This window comes from Pseudorasbora parva, chromosome 6 (assembly GCF_024679245.1).
Source record: "Pseudorasbora parva isolate DD20220531a chromosome 6, ASM2467924v1, whole genome shotgun sequence".
In the NCBI taxonomy this organism is placed as follows: domain Eukaryota; kingdom Metazoa; phylum Chordata; class Actinopteri; order Cypriniformes; family Gobionidae; genus Pseudorasbora; species Pseudorasbora parva.
The window spans coordinates 234,298-250,601 of record NC_090177.1 but is presented as its reverse complement, the minus strand read 5'-3'; the positions used below and the strand labels follow the sequence as shown (position 1 = coordinate 250,601).

General features: G+C 44.6%; 1 protein-coding gene across 1 annotated transcript; it reads right to left on the bottom strand.

Annotated features, from left to right (window-relative positions):
• Nucleotides 1–3,999: 3,999 nt before the first annotated feature.
• hmgb2b (high mobility group box 2b) lies at nucleotides 4,000–16,082 on the bottom strand. Its single transcript, XM_067445307.1, has 5 exons — nucleotides 15,826–16,082; nucleotides 12,965–13,121; nucleotides 9,935–10,086; nucleotides 9,673–9,847; nucleotides 4,000–4,393 (listed from the first exon to the last, which is right to left on the bottom strand). The coding sequence occupies exons 1-5, from the start codon at nucleotides 16,065–16,067 to the stop codon at nucleotides 4,226–4,228; spliced, it is 894 nt and encodes a 297-aa protein (XP_067301408.1). The 5' UTR covers nucleotides 16,068–16,082; the 3' UTR covers nucleotides 4,000–4,225.
• Between the last annotated feature and the right edge of the window lie 222 nt (nucleotides 16,083–16,304).

The following is a 16,304-nucleotide window of genomic DNA, read 5'->3' as shown; positions in this document are numbered from 1 at the left end:
GTGACATTGTTGTTTATGTCAATTAAACATTTACACTGATGAGAATTTAGAAAGTTGTCGTAAAGTACAAATGAAATATAAATCTCAGAAACTCTCAAATTATGCTATTTATTCTTTTTTCTAAACTTTTAATCCACCTTAGAGTAATTTTACCACACATTTGCATGTCCATGGTTCTCTGATGTGGGTTAATAGTCACATGATTTCTCCAAATTACAGTAATGAGTATTTTGGATTACATGTTTTATTTTCATGAAGATATTCTCAGTGCAGAACACCTCAATGTTATTACAACAGACATTATTTTATTAATGCAATATACAATTTGTATAGTTATATTACCATAATAATGTAATACTGTATAACCTATTCGTGTCTTAAAAAGATTCAACAATAATAATTAATATGGAAGCTCATTTCCGGAACATAAGGAACAAATCATGCTTTTGTAATTCGTAATTTTGACACAACAAAAGTCGTAAAGTCAAATTATCACTTAACAAAATTATTATTATGACAAAACGTTAAAATTATGATATAATAAGTATTAATTATGAGATGAAAAGTTAAAATGGTCCCTTAAAAATCATAAATTACATAAAAAGATGAAATTATCACTTAAAAAGTCAGAAAATTGTCATAATTATGTAAAAAAAATGGAAATTATGAGTCAAAAGTGTCAAAATGATCATAAATCACAAAAAATTGAAATTATCACTTAAAAGTCATACAAGTTTGTCATAATTATGATAAAATAATTATAATTTTGACTTAATCTCATCATTTTGATTAATCATAACTCAAAATAATCAGTTAAAAAATTCATAATTATGACAAAACGTTGCAATTCAACTGAGTTCATATTGGTATACAAAGGTGAAATTAGGATGATATGTGATGAAAATAATTGTGACAGAATGTTGTAATAATTACATGTCATAATGATGGTTGGAAAAGTCATAATGATGAGCTCAAACGTGTAAATCAGGAGCAGTTTTAATCTCATAATTCAGATTGACCAAAGCCTGATTTGAGTCTTTGTGAATCTTTATCTGCAGTATTACTGATGGTATAATCTCACAGACGGCCATGGCAATAACTCTGAACCCACACACTGCTCTCTATATGAATATTATCTGTGAGTGTGTGTGTGTGTGTGTACCGCTTGATGTGAGAATAAACACAATGTCACTCTTGCGTCCGTTTATCCGGCTGGACATCTTTGTCATCCTTTATTCGAATCCTCACGCTTGCCCATTTCTCCTGCTTCACACACACACACACACCAACTCTGAGGAGGAAATGTTCACTTGCTGCCGAATATACCCCACCCACTAACAGGAGAGATCATCAGTGTTATTCACCGGTCATAATGTTTAGCCTGAAGTTATCATTTAAATCAATTTTTTGATTAATTATTTGTATTTTTCAAACACATTTATTGTTTACTTGTAATGTAATCTCGACTGATTTCGTGATTTATTTGAATCATTGTCAGGCGGAAGCCGAATTATTGGAACTATAAACAAACGAAACTCGAGGACCGCCACCGGCTCTCGTGACGCGCGTCATGTTCCGGCTGTGCCGGGGACGGGAGGACTGTTCATGTGTCATGGGTGAGGTTTATTATAATCCGTTACTACAGCAATTTAACTCAAGATCGTTGGTTTGTTCGGCCCATTTCAGCTTCGCTCAGCGTCTTAAACTGAAGAAAGGGCCGCCTGTATTCCTGCAGTGAGCCGCGGTTTATCCTCTTACTGACGGATTAAACCATTTCTGATTAAACTGAACGTTTCTCAGAGACCGCATTGTCTGGATAACGCGAGATGCTAGTCAGAGGTGTAGTGGTAAAAAAAGAGGTGGGTAAAGTATATTCTGGGTGACCGCATCGTGGTCAGGGTGAGGTGGGTCACTGCCGACCGGTGTATGCAGCCCGATCTCACGGCAACTCGTACTAATACGAGGTGGCTAATACGAGCACATATGAGAAAATATTCACATTAAACAAGCTGAAATCAAAGAATGTTACTTTTGTCTTAAATTACTCAAGCCGACTAATCGATTATCAAAATAGTTGTCGATTAGTTTTTGCCAATTGCTAACGAGGCGGGTGCAGATCAACGACAGAAGGATGAATTTGGTGCCACATATTTTAATTTAAAGAAAACTCTGTTTCTGTAATTAACAGAAAGACAATATAAGCTGGACTGTAGTTTCCACAAGTGTAGCCTAATGGCTGCCGACATTAACAGACGATTTTGCTAAACTATAAAAACAATAAAACCAAAATTTTTCCATTTGAACACCAAACACACCATCCTTACAGCTTTATGACAGGGTTTCGACACGCTCTCTACATTAAACCAGCCGCCTGTGAATAATTAATATCACAATGTCCAGAGTGCCTCTTTGTCCACCTGAAGTGATTGAAAAGTGTCACAAGCTGATTAAATGTACTACAAATGGACAATTATGTCATTTTGAAAATTGCCGGATCCTTTTTTGAATCTTGGTTGTGTGTCGTTCATAAATGATTTGTTCATTTTGAACGAATCTCTAATATGACTCGGGACTACCGAGTTGACTCAGACAGTGATTCGTTCATTTTGTGTTGACCGCGCGTGCGCATTACGCAACATATGGGTTCTGATCGTTCTGATCCTGAATCGACCGGTGAGATCCGAGCCTTTTGTTCTTCCTGTCAGTCCCATAGAGACGGAAAGAGTAAAGATTGGTTCATTTGGCTGAACGAGACTCAAAGATCCGAGTCAGTAAAATGATCCGAACTTCCCACTACTCTCACTGACAGTTGCAGCGCAATATGAAAGACTTCGTCTAACTGAACAACAAACAACCAGTGAACATGAACAATATGAAACTAAAACGACATAATTTAAAATGTCTTAGGAACCGGTGGATAAACTCAATTTAGAGGTGGATAAACGGTATTTCCAAATTTTGGGAGGTGCGTAAACGGCGTTTAGCCTCCACTACATCCCTGATGCTAGTACAGTAACAATACCAAACTAAATAGTGTGTCTGACGACAAAGGGGAATATTACTTTATATTACAAAATACAACCGTAGAGACGTTGCTTACAGATTGTTCACTCGATCCTTCTAGCAAACGTCACCTTCTCCACCATATAAGTTAAAACGACAGTCATTTGACAAGGCTATTCATTTAGTAAAAATATAAGTTCTATATTTATATTCTTGAGAACTGAAGTATGGTGTTTCCTCTGATGTTTTTGCCTATTTGTATTTCAGATTAGGCTACATCACAGTCACTGCGCAACGTTAGCCTACATTGTGACTAACGTTATATAAACGTGCAATATCGCTGACGAAAGACGACAAGTCTAAAATGTAGACTGATGCACACTTTAAGCAGAACGTCTCAAATGGAGATTGATCAAATGCAGCTTACTTGTTTATTGGTATTTTCAGGTCACTGGCGCACAAGAGAGAGCTTGTGTATATGGTTGCCAGATTGGACCTGTTTAGGTATAACACCGGATGCATACGGGTTTCTTTTCAAAGAAAAGCTCTGTTTGGGGGTTTTCAATTACTGAAATCTGGCAACCGCATGAACCCGAGCTCTTTCTTGTGCGCGGATGACCTGAAAACACCACTAAACAAGTAAGCTGCAATATCTCCGTCTCCATTTGAGATGTTCTGCTTAAAGTGTCGTTCAGTCGGTCTGTGTTCTGTCAGGACTCACGAGCCGCTTCGCTGAACTGCTGTGAGCTGCTGAAATAAGCCAATCAGAGCAGAGCTCAACATTAATATTCATGACCCTTCCAAATAAGGCAAAAACAGAGCATTACATCCTAGGAACAATTCATAGTGCTGTAAATGGACCCGTAAAACTGATTCTGGACGATGTTTGCCCTTAAATAAGCCACACACCCTCTATGTAGATATCAGAGAACAATTTAACATATTGATTCAACTCATTCTAGGGCACCTTTAATCAAGAACAGAGAACACAAACCGTCAAAGTCTTTAAAAATTTATTATAAAAAAAGCACTTCTACACATTTTAGGATCCACCGCTAGACGTGTACAAAAATAAAACGAAATCTAAGAAGAAATCACTTGCGTTATTGCTCGAGTCGTTAAACATGTACATGATGGAAAAACACAAAATAAACCCCAGCAGTGATGCTGCATTACACACAAACACACTCTACTCTTCATCCTCCTCTTCTTCACCACACTACTACTCATCATCATCATCATCCTCCTCATCTTCATCTTCCTCATCCTCCTCTTCTTCATCATCATCGTCATCATCATCAGCCTCAGGTTGAACTTTCTTAGCCGAGCCCGTCGGTCGACCCGGAGCCTTTTTAGAAACTCCGCCCCCTGCGCGGTACGACGCCACATCCTGCCAATCACAGAGAGGTCAGACACTAGACACACCCACATCATTAAACAAACATTATACTGCATCATATCCAACATAATTCACAAGATAAATATTTTGAATACACACTTTACGCCAAATATTTAAAAAACAAAATAAACATGCTATATATTAATACAAAAATGTAATCCCGAATCATTGAATGCATTTAAATGCAACCTAATTTTGATATATATCAATGCAATATCTACTTTATATATATAAAAATATTTAAAAAGTACTTTATACAAATTATAGGATTCCACTGCTAAACGTGTACATGTTTTGGTTTAATCTGGGCGTAAAGCGTGGCCGGTTTAATCTGGGCGTAAAGCGTGGCCGGTTTAATCTGGGCGTAAAGCGTGGCCGGTTTAATCTGGGCGTAAAGCGTGGCAGGAACACGCTTAAACCGGACACGCTTTACGCCCAGATTAAACCGGCCACGCTTTTACGGCCGGATTAAACCTGTTACGCTTTACGCCCAGATTAAACCGGCCACGCTTTTACGGCCGGATTAAACCTGTTACGCTTTACGCCCAGATTAAACCGGCCACGCTTTTACGGCCGGATTAAACCTGTTACGCTTTACGTCCGGATTAAACCTGTTACGCTTTACGCCCCGTATTAAACCAGTTACGCTTTACGTCCGGATTAAACCTGTTACGCTTTACGCCCGGATTAAACCAGACATGCTTTACGTCCGGATTAAACCGGCCACGCTTTACGTCCGGATTAAACCGGCCACGCTTTACGTCCGGATTAAACCGGCCACGCTTTACGCCCGGATTAAACCTGTTACGCTTTACGCCCGGATTAAACCTGTTACGCTTTACGCCCGGATTAAACCTGTTACGCTTTACGCCCGGATTAAACCTGTTACGCTTTACGCCCGGATTAAACCTGTTACGCTTTACGCCCGGATTAAACCTGTTACGCTTTACGCCCGGATTAAACCGGCCACGCTTTACGCCCGGATTAAACCTGTTACGCTTTACGCCCGGATTAAACCGGCCACGCTTTACGCCCGGATTAAACCGGACATGCTTTACGGCCGGATTAAACCTGTTACGCTTTACGCCCCGGATTAAACCGGCCACGCTTTACGCCCGGATTAAACCTGTTACGCTTTACGCCCAGATTAAACCGGCCACGCTTTACGCCCGGATTAAACCTGTTACGCTTTACGCCCGGATTAAACCGGCCACGCTTTACGCCCGGATTAAACCTGTTACGCTTTACGCCCAGATTAAACCGGCCACGCTTTACGCCCGGATTAAACCTGTTACGCTTTACGCCCGGATTAAACCGGCCACGCTTTACGCCCCGGATTAAACCGGCCACGCTTTACGCCCGGATTAAACCTGTTACGCTTTACGCCCGGATTAAACCGGCCACGCTTTACGCCCGGATTAAACCGGACATGCTTTACGGCCGGATTAAACCTGTTACGCTTTACGCCCCGGATTAAACCGGCCACGCTTTACGCCCGGATTAAACCGGCCACGCTTTACGCCCGGATTAAACCGGCCACGCTTTACGCCCGGATTAAACCGGCCACGCTTTACGCCCGGATTAAACCGGCCACGCTTTACGCCCGGATTAAACCGGCCACGCTTTACGCCCGGATTAAACCGGCCACGCTTTACGCCCGGATTAAACCGGCCACGCTTTACGCCCGGATTAAACCGGCCACGCTTTACGCCTCGGATTAAACCAGTTACGCTTTACGTCCGGATTAAACCAGTTACGCTTTACGTCCGGATTAAACCAGTTACGCTTTACGCCCGGATTAAACCAGTTACGCTTTACGTCCGGATTAAACCAGTTACGCTTTACGCCCGGATTAAACCAGTTACGCTTTACGCCCGGATTAAACCAGTTACGCTTTACGTCCGGATTAAACCAGTTACGCTTTACGCCCGGATTAAACCTGTTACGCTTTACGCCCGGATTAAACCTGTTACGCTTTACGCCCGGATTAAACCTGTTACGCTTTACGTCCGGATTAAACCGGACATGCTTTACGTCCGGATTAAACCTGTTACGCTTTACGTCCGGATTAAACCGGCCACGCTTTACGTCCGGATTAAACCTGCCACGCTTTACGCCCGGATTAAACCGGCCACGCTTTACGTCCGGATTAAACCAGTTACGCTTTACGTCCGGATTAAACCAGTTACGCTTTACGTCCGGATTAAACCAGTTACGCTTTACGTCCGGATTAAACCAGTTACGCTTTACGTCCGGATTAAACCAGTTACGCTTTACGTCCGGATTAAACCAGTTACGCTTTACGTCCGGATTAAACCGGCCACGCTTTACGCCCGGATTAAACCGGCCACGCTTTACGCCCGGATTAAACCTGTTACGCTTTACGCCCGGATTAAACCGGCCACGCTTTACGCCCGGATTAAACCGGCCACGCTTTACGCCCGGATTAAACCAGTTACGCTTTACGTCCGGATTAAACCAGTTACGCTTTACGTCCGGATTAAACCAGTTACGCTTCACGTCCGGATTAAACCGGCCACGCTTCACGTCCGGATTAAACCGGCCACGCTTTACGTCCGGATTAAACCGGCCACGCTTTACGCCCGGATTAAACCGGCCACGCTTTACGCCCGGATTAAACCGGCCACGCTTTACGCCCGGATTAAACCGGCCACGCTTTACGCCCGGATTAAACCGGACATGCTTTACGTCCGGATTAAACCTGTTACGCTTTACGTCCGGATTAAACCGGCCACGCTTTACGTCCGGATTAAACCTGCCACGCTTTACGCCCGGATTAAACCGGCCACGCTTTACGTCCGGATTAAACCAGTTACGCTTTACGTCCGGATTAAACCAGTTACGCTTTACGTCCGGATTAAACCAGTTACGCTTTACGTCCGGATTAAACCAGTTACGCTTTACGTCCGGATTAAACCAGTTACGCTTTACGTCCGGATTAAACCAGTTACGCTTTACGTCCGGATTAAACCAGTTACGCTTTACGTCCGGATTAAACCAGTTACGCTTTACGTCCGGATTAAACCGGCCACGCTTTACGTCCGGATTAAACCAGTTACGCTTTACGCCCGGATTAAACCTGTTACGCTTTACGTCCGGATTAAACCGGCCACGCTTTACGTCCGGATTAAACCTGTTACGCTTTACGTCCGGATTAAACCGGCCACGCTTTACGTCCGGATTAAACCTGCCACGCTTTACGCCCGGATTAAACCGGCCACGCTTTACGCCCGGATTAAACCAGTTACGCTTCACGTCCGGATTAAACCAGTTACGCTTCACGTCCGGATTAAACCAGTTACGCTTCACGTCCGGATTAAACCAGTTACGCTTCACGTCCGGATTAAACCAGTTACGCTTCACGTCCGGATTAAACCAGTTACGCTTCACGTCCGGATTAAACCAGTTACGCTTCACGTCCGGATTAAACCTGTTACGCTTTACGTCCGGATTAAACCGGCCACGCTTTACGTCCGGATTAAACCTGCCACGCTTTACGCCCGGATTAAACCGGCCACGCTTTACGCCCGGATTAAACCGGCCACGCTTTACGCCCGGATTAAACCTGTTACGCTTTACGCCCGGATTAAACCGGCCACGCTTTACGCCCGGATTAAACCGGCCACGCTTTACGCCCGGATTAAACCAGTTACGCTTTACGTCCGGATTAAACCAGTTACGCTTTACGTCCGGATTAAACCAGTTACGCTTCACGTCCGGATTAAACCGGCCACGCTTCACGTCCGGATTAAACCGGCCACGCTTTACGTCCGGATTAAACCGGCCACGCTTTACGCCCGGATTAAACCGGCCACGCTTTACGCCCGGATTAAACCGGCCACGCTTTACGCCCGGATTAAACCGGCCACGCTTTACGCCCGGATTAAACCGGCCACGCTTTACGCCCGGATTAAACCGGCCACGCTTTACGCCCGGATTAAACCAGTTACGCTTTACGTCCGGATTAAACCAGTTACGCTTTACGTCCGGATTAAACCAGTTACGCTTCACGTCCGGATTAAACCAGTTACGCTTCACGTCCGGATTAAACCAGTTACGCTTCACGTCCGGATTAAACCAGTTACGCTTCACGTCCGGATTAAACCAGTTACGCTTCACGTCCGGATTAAACGTCTGCGCTGCCTATTGCCTAACGTTAAACAGTACAAACAAAACAATAAAGACGGGGCAAATCAACTCTTGAAATATGGTAGGCCTTCCCTACATACTGCATTAAAATGCAATGTCATCAGTTTCCCTAAATTAGAACAGACTGTTAAATGTTTTACGCACCATTTACTCGTGGTAGGGAGCAGGTGTAAATTTCTTTCGTACCAACTTACATTTAAAAAATACAAACATTTTCGTGAATCCGAAAATTTACGTCACCGGCCACGCTTTACGCCCGGATTAAACCGGCCACGCTTTACGCCCGGATTAAACCGGCCACGCTTTACGCCCGGATTAAACCGGCCACGCTTTACGCCCGGATTAAACCGGCCACGCTTTACGCCCGGATTAAACCGGCCACGCTTTACGCCCGGATTAAACCAGTTACGCTTTACGCCCGGATTAAACCGGCCACGCTTTACGCCCGGATTAAACCAGTTACGCTTTACGTCCGGATTAAACCAGTTACGCTTTACGTCCGGATTAAACCAGTTACGCTTCACGTCCGGATTAAACCAGTTACGCTTCACGTCCGGATTAAACCAGTTACGCTTCACGTCCGGATTAAACCAGTTACGCTTCACGTCCGGATTAAACCAGTTACGCTTCACGTCCGGATTAAACCAGTTACGCTTCACGTCCGGATTAAACCAGTTACGCTTTACGTCCGGATTAAACCGGCCACGCTTTACGTCCGGATTAAACCAGTTACGCTTCACGTCCGGATTAAACCAGTTACGCTTTACGTCCGGATTAAACCAGTTACGCTTTACGTCCGGATTAAACCAGTTACGCTTCACGTCCGGATTAAACCAGTTACGCTTCACGTCCGGATTAAACCAGTTACGCTTTACGTCCGGATTAAACCAGTTACGCTTCACGTCCGGATTAAACCAGTTACGCTTTACGTCCGGATTAAACCAGTTACGCTTTACGCAGTAAATCGCAGTTAAGCCGAACCCAATAAAATTGAAATAAATAAAAAGGACGTAGGTAAGTAGAACCAGAGAATAAAGGTTGATATACGGTGATTACATTAATAAATGAAATGGTATTTTATGACTGGTGTAACTTCTCACCTTCTCGTATTTCTCGCGCAGCTTGGCGGCCTTCTGCTCGAACGGCACGCGGTCTTTGACGCTCTGTTTGGACCACAGCTCTCCCAGCTTCTTGGCCGTTTCCCCAATGGACAGGCCGGGGTTCTCACTCTTCACCGTCGGCCGGTACTCCGCGCAGAACACGAAAAAGGCGGACCTGCAGAGAAAAGCCGTTAGCAATGCGATACGTTAGCGATACGATACGTAAGCAGTGCGAGAGCGACTGGTTCAGCGCAGGACGTACGGTGGCCGTTTGGGGGCATTCGGGTCCTTCTTCTTCCTGCCCGTCTTGCCCACGCCCTTAGGCGGAACGTAGCCCTTCATCTCCTTGTCATAGCGAACTTTATCCACTTTGGCCATGTCCTCAAACCGGGTCTTGTCGGAAGCCGTCAGCGCCTGCGGAGCAGAACAAACGGTTCAGCGAGTCATTGAGCAGTCGAGCGAGTCATTCAAAGGCGAGTCATTGAGCAATCGAGCTATCGTTGGCGAGTCGTTCCGCGGCCGAATGAGTCGTTCGGCGAGTCCTTCAGCGAGTCAATGGGCCTCATTCATGAAACTTTCGTAAATATATGAGCAAATTCTGTGCAATTTGCGCATAAAATGGACCTTTACGAAAACTCTCCTCCAGATTCACAAACGCTTCATATACCACAGATTCGTTAGTTAAACGTGTGCATATTAGTGAATTCCAAACATGTGTAAATAAGAAGCGCGTGCACGCTCATTCGTAATTAGCATAATCCCCGCCCATGAGTTACAACAGCGGATGACGTGACCAGAAATGCTGTGGACTCTTCTGGACTTTCTCAGGTTTGGCTCCAGGATTTTGCATAAATGTTGAAGAGACTAATATGACTAACAATAAATATTAAATTATCGTGTGTCCACCAAAGCATGTTTTAGCCAGCTGAACACCTGGTGCTCTTCTGGAAACGGCCAGCTGGTGGCGCTTGAAAGCAAGGGCAGTAATGTGTTACTACTAGTATCTCATTCTAAAGAATATTTCTGAATTTAGAAATGCAATAAAAAGCAGTAGGGCCGTGTGTCCACCAAAGCGGTTTTTCACGCTGCTGGTTGGCATTTTCAATGAGAGCGCCGCTTATTTAGAACGCTGAGCGCTCAGCTTTTTTAACTGATCGCCGATAGTTGAAGAATGTTCAACTTTGAGGAAAACGCAGCGCTCGTCACTGTCACTCTTCACTCAGCCGTCCAATCACAGGGGAGGAGGGGCGGGGCAAATACAACAGACCAACCGCCACATTCTGCGTGTCGTCATCAGATGACAACAAGCAATAATAACAGAACAAAATGATTTAAAACAAGAGCCAAAGCAAATACTTTACATTGTATCTGCAATTTTATATAGAATCAATACAGACACAAACTACCTGTGAAGTTAGTAACCCGTCCGCGGATTTTCCATATCATAAGCAAAGAGTCTCAACTGAAGAAATAAACCCGCTGCCTGCCAAAACCGCTCTCAACCGCTCACAGCGAGGCCTTTTCAGCTGGCTAAAAACACACGGCCTATCGTCTCTATTATTGTTGTTCAGTTGGTGTACAAGTGGGATGATTGGTCGGGGTAGTTTTTGTCCCGCCCCTCCTCCACTGTGATTGGACGGCCTGGTAAAAAAACGACAGTGACAAGCGCTGCCTATTGCCTAACGTTAAACAGTACAAACAAAACAATAAAGACGGGGCAAATCAACTCTTGAAATATGGTAGGCCTTCCCTACATACTGCATTAAAATGCAATGTCATCAGTTTCCCTAAATTAGAACAGACCGTTAAATGTTTTACGCACCATTTACTCGTGGTAGGGAGCAGGTGTAAATTTCTTTCGTACCAACTTACATTTAAAAAATACAAACATTTTCGTGAATCCGAAAATTTACGTCAGAGTGGCTTTACGAACAATTTACACACATTTGTTCTGCTCGTGTTTCATGAATGAGGCCCATTGAGCGGTCGAGCGAGTCGCTCAGCGGTCGAGCGGGTCAATCAATGGCGACTCCTTGGGCGGTTGAGCGAGTCGTTCAGCGGTCGAGCGAGTCATTGGGCGGTCGAGCGAGTCATTGGGCAGTCGAGCGAGTCATTGGGCAGTCGAGCGAGTCGTTCAGCGGTCGAGCGAGTCGTTCAGCGGTCGAGCGAGTCATTGGGCGAGTCCTTGGGCAGTCGACCGAGTCATTCAGCGGTCGAGCGAGTCGCTCAGCGGTCGAGCGGGTCAATCAAAGGGGAGTCCTTGGGCAGTCGAGCGAGTCATTCAGCGGTCGAGCGAGTCGCTCAGCGGTCGAGCGGGTCAATCAAAGGGGAGTCCTTGGGCAGTCGAGCGAGTCATTCAATGGCGACTCCTTGGGCGGTCGAGCAAGTCATTTGGCGAGTCCTTGGGCAGTCGAACGAGACATTCATGGCCGAGAGTCATTCGGCAAGTCCTCTGGCAGTCAAGCGAGTCATTCGGCGAATCGCTCGGCGGCCGAGCGAGTCATTCCGTGAGTCCTTCGGCAGTCGAGCGAGTCATTCCGTGAGTCCTTCGGCAGTCGAGCGAGTCCATAGGCGGTCGAGCGAGTCATTCAACGGTTGAGCAAGTCATTCAGCGAGTCCTTCGGCGGCCGAGCGAGTCATTCTGGGAGTCCTTCGGCAGTCGAGCGAGTCCATAGGCGGCCGAGCGAGTCATTCGGCGAGTCGCTCGGCGGCCGAGCGAGTCATTCCGTGAGTCCTTCGGCAGTCGAGCGAGTCCATAGGTGGTCGAGCGAGTCATTCAACGGTTGAGCAAGTCATTCAGCGAGTCCTTCGGCGGCCGAGCGAGTCATTCCGTGAGTCCTTCGGCAGTCGAGCGAGTCCATAGGCGGCCGAGCGAGTCATTCGGCGAGTCGCTCGGCGGCCGAGCGAGTCATTCCGTGAGTCCTTCGGCAGTCGAGCGAGTCCATAGGCGGTCGAGCGAGTCATTCAACGGTTGAGCAAGTCATTCAGCGAGTCCTTCGGCGGCCGAGCGAGTCATTCTGGGAGTCCTTCGGCAGTCGAGCGAGTCCTTGATCGGTCAAGTCATTCGGCGAGTTCTTCAGCGAGTCGTTCGGCAGCCGAGCGAGTTATTGGGCGGTCGAGCGAGTTATTCGGCGAGTGGTTTGGCAGTCGAGCGAGTCATTGTGCGGTCGAGCGAGTCATTCGGCGAGTCACTGGGTGGTCGAGCGAGTCAATCAAAGGAGAGTCATTGGGCGGTCGAGCGAGTCCTTCAGCGAGTCGTTCGGCAGTCGAGCGAGTCATTGGTTGATCTCACCTTCCATCTCATTGAGCATTTCTTGGAGAACTCTGAGAAGTTGACGGGAACTTCAGGACTCTTGCGCTTGTGTTCGTCACGGCACGTCTGCACGAAGTACGCGTACGCTGACGTCTTTCCCTTGGGCTTATTCACGTCTCCTTTCACCATGGCTGATCTAATGAAGCAAAACAACAGCGTTAGTGGAAAACAAGCGCTCATAATGCCACTCAGCCAATATTAACCCTTTCTCCGCCAGCGTTTAAAAAAAAAAAAAAAAAAATTGCCAGCCACCACCAAGGGTTTTTGACAATTTTCACATAAATGTAATAGCCCATAGAAGATCTGAGCATGCATGTATTAAAAGAGCTGAGCCTCTTCTTTTAAACAAACAAACCTGTTTTATTCTCGCTTCATGCATTGCTTTTCTATCAACGCTTGAATATGGGTAAGTCTCATAAAAAAGCCACATTTTGAACAAAAGCTGAGAAAATCAGGTGTCTGTGAAAGACTGACTCCAGATCAGAGAGGATCAAACACAGATGGAGTCCGTCAACACCGCTAATGCTTCAGTCCTGCTCCACATCTCAATCAGGAACTTTAGATAGCTTTGATTTCTATGAGGAGCGCTATTTCACATGCATACGATCGCTTGTTTCTGCGTCGTCTTCGCCTGTGTTTTGATCAGGAGAAGCATTACTCATTCAGATGCGGAATAGCATCCGACAGTAAAAACACAGAAAAAGCAGTTTTCCGCCGGGAAGCGTACTCATAAATAAGGGGAAATTCTGTATTTGGCGGGGAAAGAGTGAATATAGCAGATTGAGTTCAAATACTTACAATAGTAGTATTAAAAATTGTAAACATGCATAAATTAGTCACTGTGGCTTAAAGGCACAGATTTAACTGTTAGTTTACCACGGTGAAACGTTTATTATATAGGCCTATGGCATATTTTCAGAGTAAATAAACAATATGACTGATATCTGACATTATAAGTTAATAATGTTACTTCAAAAACATGCTATTTATTATATAAACCAGTTAAATCCGCCCATTTTAAGCCAGAACTAATCTGTGGATGCACTTCAGTGCAACTTATTTTAGTTTTTAATGTAATTAACGACTCAAATATAACGATTAATCTTTGAAAACGCATTGCATGATGCAAAGAAATACACGTAGTGTTAAATGAAAAGTTCCACTGAAACGCATAAATATTAGTTCTGCCTGAAGTTCTCCTCTTGTTTATTTTAGGTATAACAATACCATGCATATTTTACCTTTTTTGTTTTGTTTTAATCTAAAGAAACCAAACCAATGGACCGTTTTCAGCGGGTTTCTTTTGATGTAACAATAGGCACGCAGCTGCTTCAAACTGTTATAAAGCGCTCGTTAAAACTGCATTCAATGTAAATTGTGATAATCGTTAAATCCACCACTTAAAGATAACAACAACAAAAAAACACATTAAGCACACAAATTGACTTTTGCGATTACATTTTATTGAACGATTACATAATTGAGACATCCGTAATTGTAATCTCGATTACAAATTTGATTAATTGTGCAGCCCTGGATATGATGCAATTATATCCTAAATTCAGTAATGTTACTAACTTTAAAAACAAGCTCATCTTAAGGCCCATTTTAAGCTCAAACTAATCAATGCATGCATTTCAGTTCAACTTCAGTGCAACTAATAACTCAAATATAATGATTAAGCGCTGAAAACGCATTGCATGAAGATGAAGTTCACAAAGAAATGCACGTTGCGTTAAATTAAAATAAGTTGCACTGAAATGCGTATTAGTACAGGCTTAAAAGGGGCGGAGTAAGTTGGTTTATATAATAAATAAACATTTTAAGTTCAAATAATATTATTTAACTGGTATACAATAAGTTAAATAATATTTACTTTAAAAACATGCTATACACACACACCGTTTAGTGTAAGAGTTAATGCGTGCATTTAAAGCCAGAACTAATCTAAGCATGGGTTTTACACCATTACACAAAAGAAATACAAAACACAGAAATTAATAACTCAAATATAATGATTAAGCGCTGCTAACGCATTGCATGAAGTGCGGTTCACACAGGAATACGCGTCGCGTCACATTAAAATGCGTATTAGATCTGGCTGAAAAGGGGCGGAGTTAACTGGCTTATTTCATAAAAATAGCATGTTTTTTTAAAATAAAAATAACATTGTTTAACTGATATACGATAAGTTACATCATATTTACTTTAAAACATGCTTTATTTACACACACACGCCGTTTAGAGTAAGAGTTAATGCGCGCGTTTAAAGCCAGAACTCCTCTCAGCATGGGTTTCACACCACTACACATGAGCTTTGAGACTGATATGCGAAATAAAGCAATAAACGACCCAAACACACAACACAAAGAGAAACGCACGCACATTAAAACGAGTTGCGTCGAAATGCATGCGCGCGCGGGTCAGTTCTGCCGTAAATCGTGCGGGTTTAAGTGTTTTACGGCACTTTTGTTGTTAACGGAGGCTTTTGTCTAACAAAGATTCCTCCATTTTCTTTCCCGCCTAATTCCCTCCGCGCACCCCTCCTCCACCCAAACGCGTTATATCATCCGTGAGCGCGAGATGAACGCGATGCACGCGGGAACCGGAGCGCGGGACGCCGTTAAAGCACCGAATCTCCCGTTAAAACACTTTAACTGCGTGCGCGCTCCGGTTACGGCACACGACGCGAGCGCGCGCGGACTCTCGCAAAAAACGCCCCGGAAAAAAACCCTTTTAAACCGCGCTCGCTGTGTCGAGCGAACATCGCGGCACTGTCGGACATTAGTAGTTTAAACGCGAAAATAAATCGATTTAAATAATAGTTTTAGTATCCAAACCTTTTGTTAATTCGCTCTGCAGACCAGCTCGCGCCTCTCCTCTGTACTGTGTGTCCCACGTGATCTCTGTGCTGAGTGTGTGCGTGACGCACATAACGCACGGCAGGCGGGACTCGCCGCCTGATTGGTTCAGCTTGCGTCCAATCAGCGAACGCGCCCACCGAGGACGCCGCAGCTGATTGGCGGGACTGAAACCCAGTGCGGTTCGAATGTTTGTAAACTGCCCTCACAACAACAGCCATTATAATCTAATTTAACGATCATTTATACTACAGATTTAATATCAGTCATATAAACCACACGCTAGAAGCCCCTCCGCTTTGGCCCCACCTCAGGAGAGTGAGTAAACGAAGGCTGGATGTGATTATGGATAGTTTTCTTGTCGCGGCTAGTAAAGTTAAATATATGTTCTGCGTTTTGTCACACCACAGACAAATGTCATTATTTTGGCATGTGTGGTTGAAATTATAAAATCAAAA

What these genes read in the sequence shown, in the direction of transcription:
- hmgb2b (XM_067445307.1), bottom strand. Translation starts at nt 16,067, where the DNA reads ATGGCTGTTGTTGTGAGGGCAGTTTACAAACATTCGAACCGCACTGGG. An exon ending in GCAGAGCGAATTAACAAAAG is followed by an intron (nt 13,122 to 15,825) that starts GTTTGGATACTA and finishes TTGCTTCATTAG; the next exon opens with ATCAGCCATGGTGAAAGGAG. An exon ending in TGCGCGAGAAATACGAGAAG is followed by an intron (nt 4,394 to 9,672) that starts GTGAGAAGTTAC and finishes TGTGATTGGCAG; the next exon opens with GATGTGGCGTCGTACCGCGC.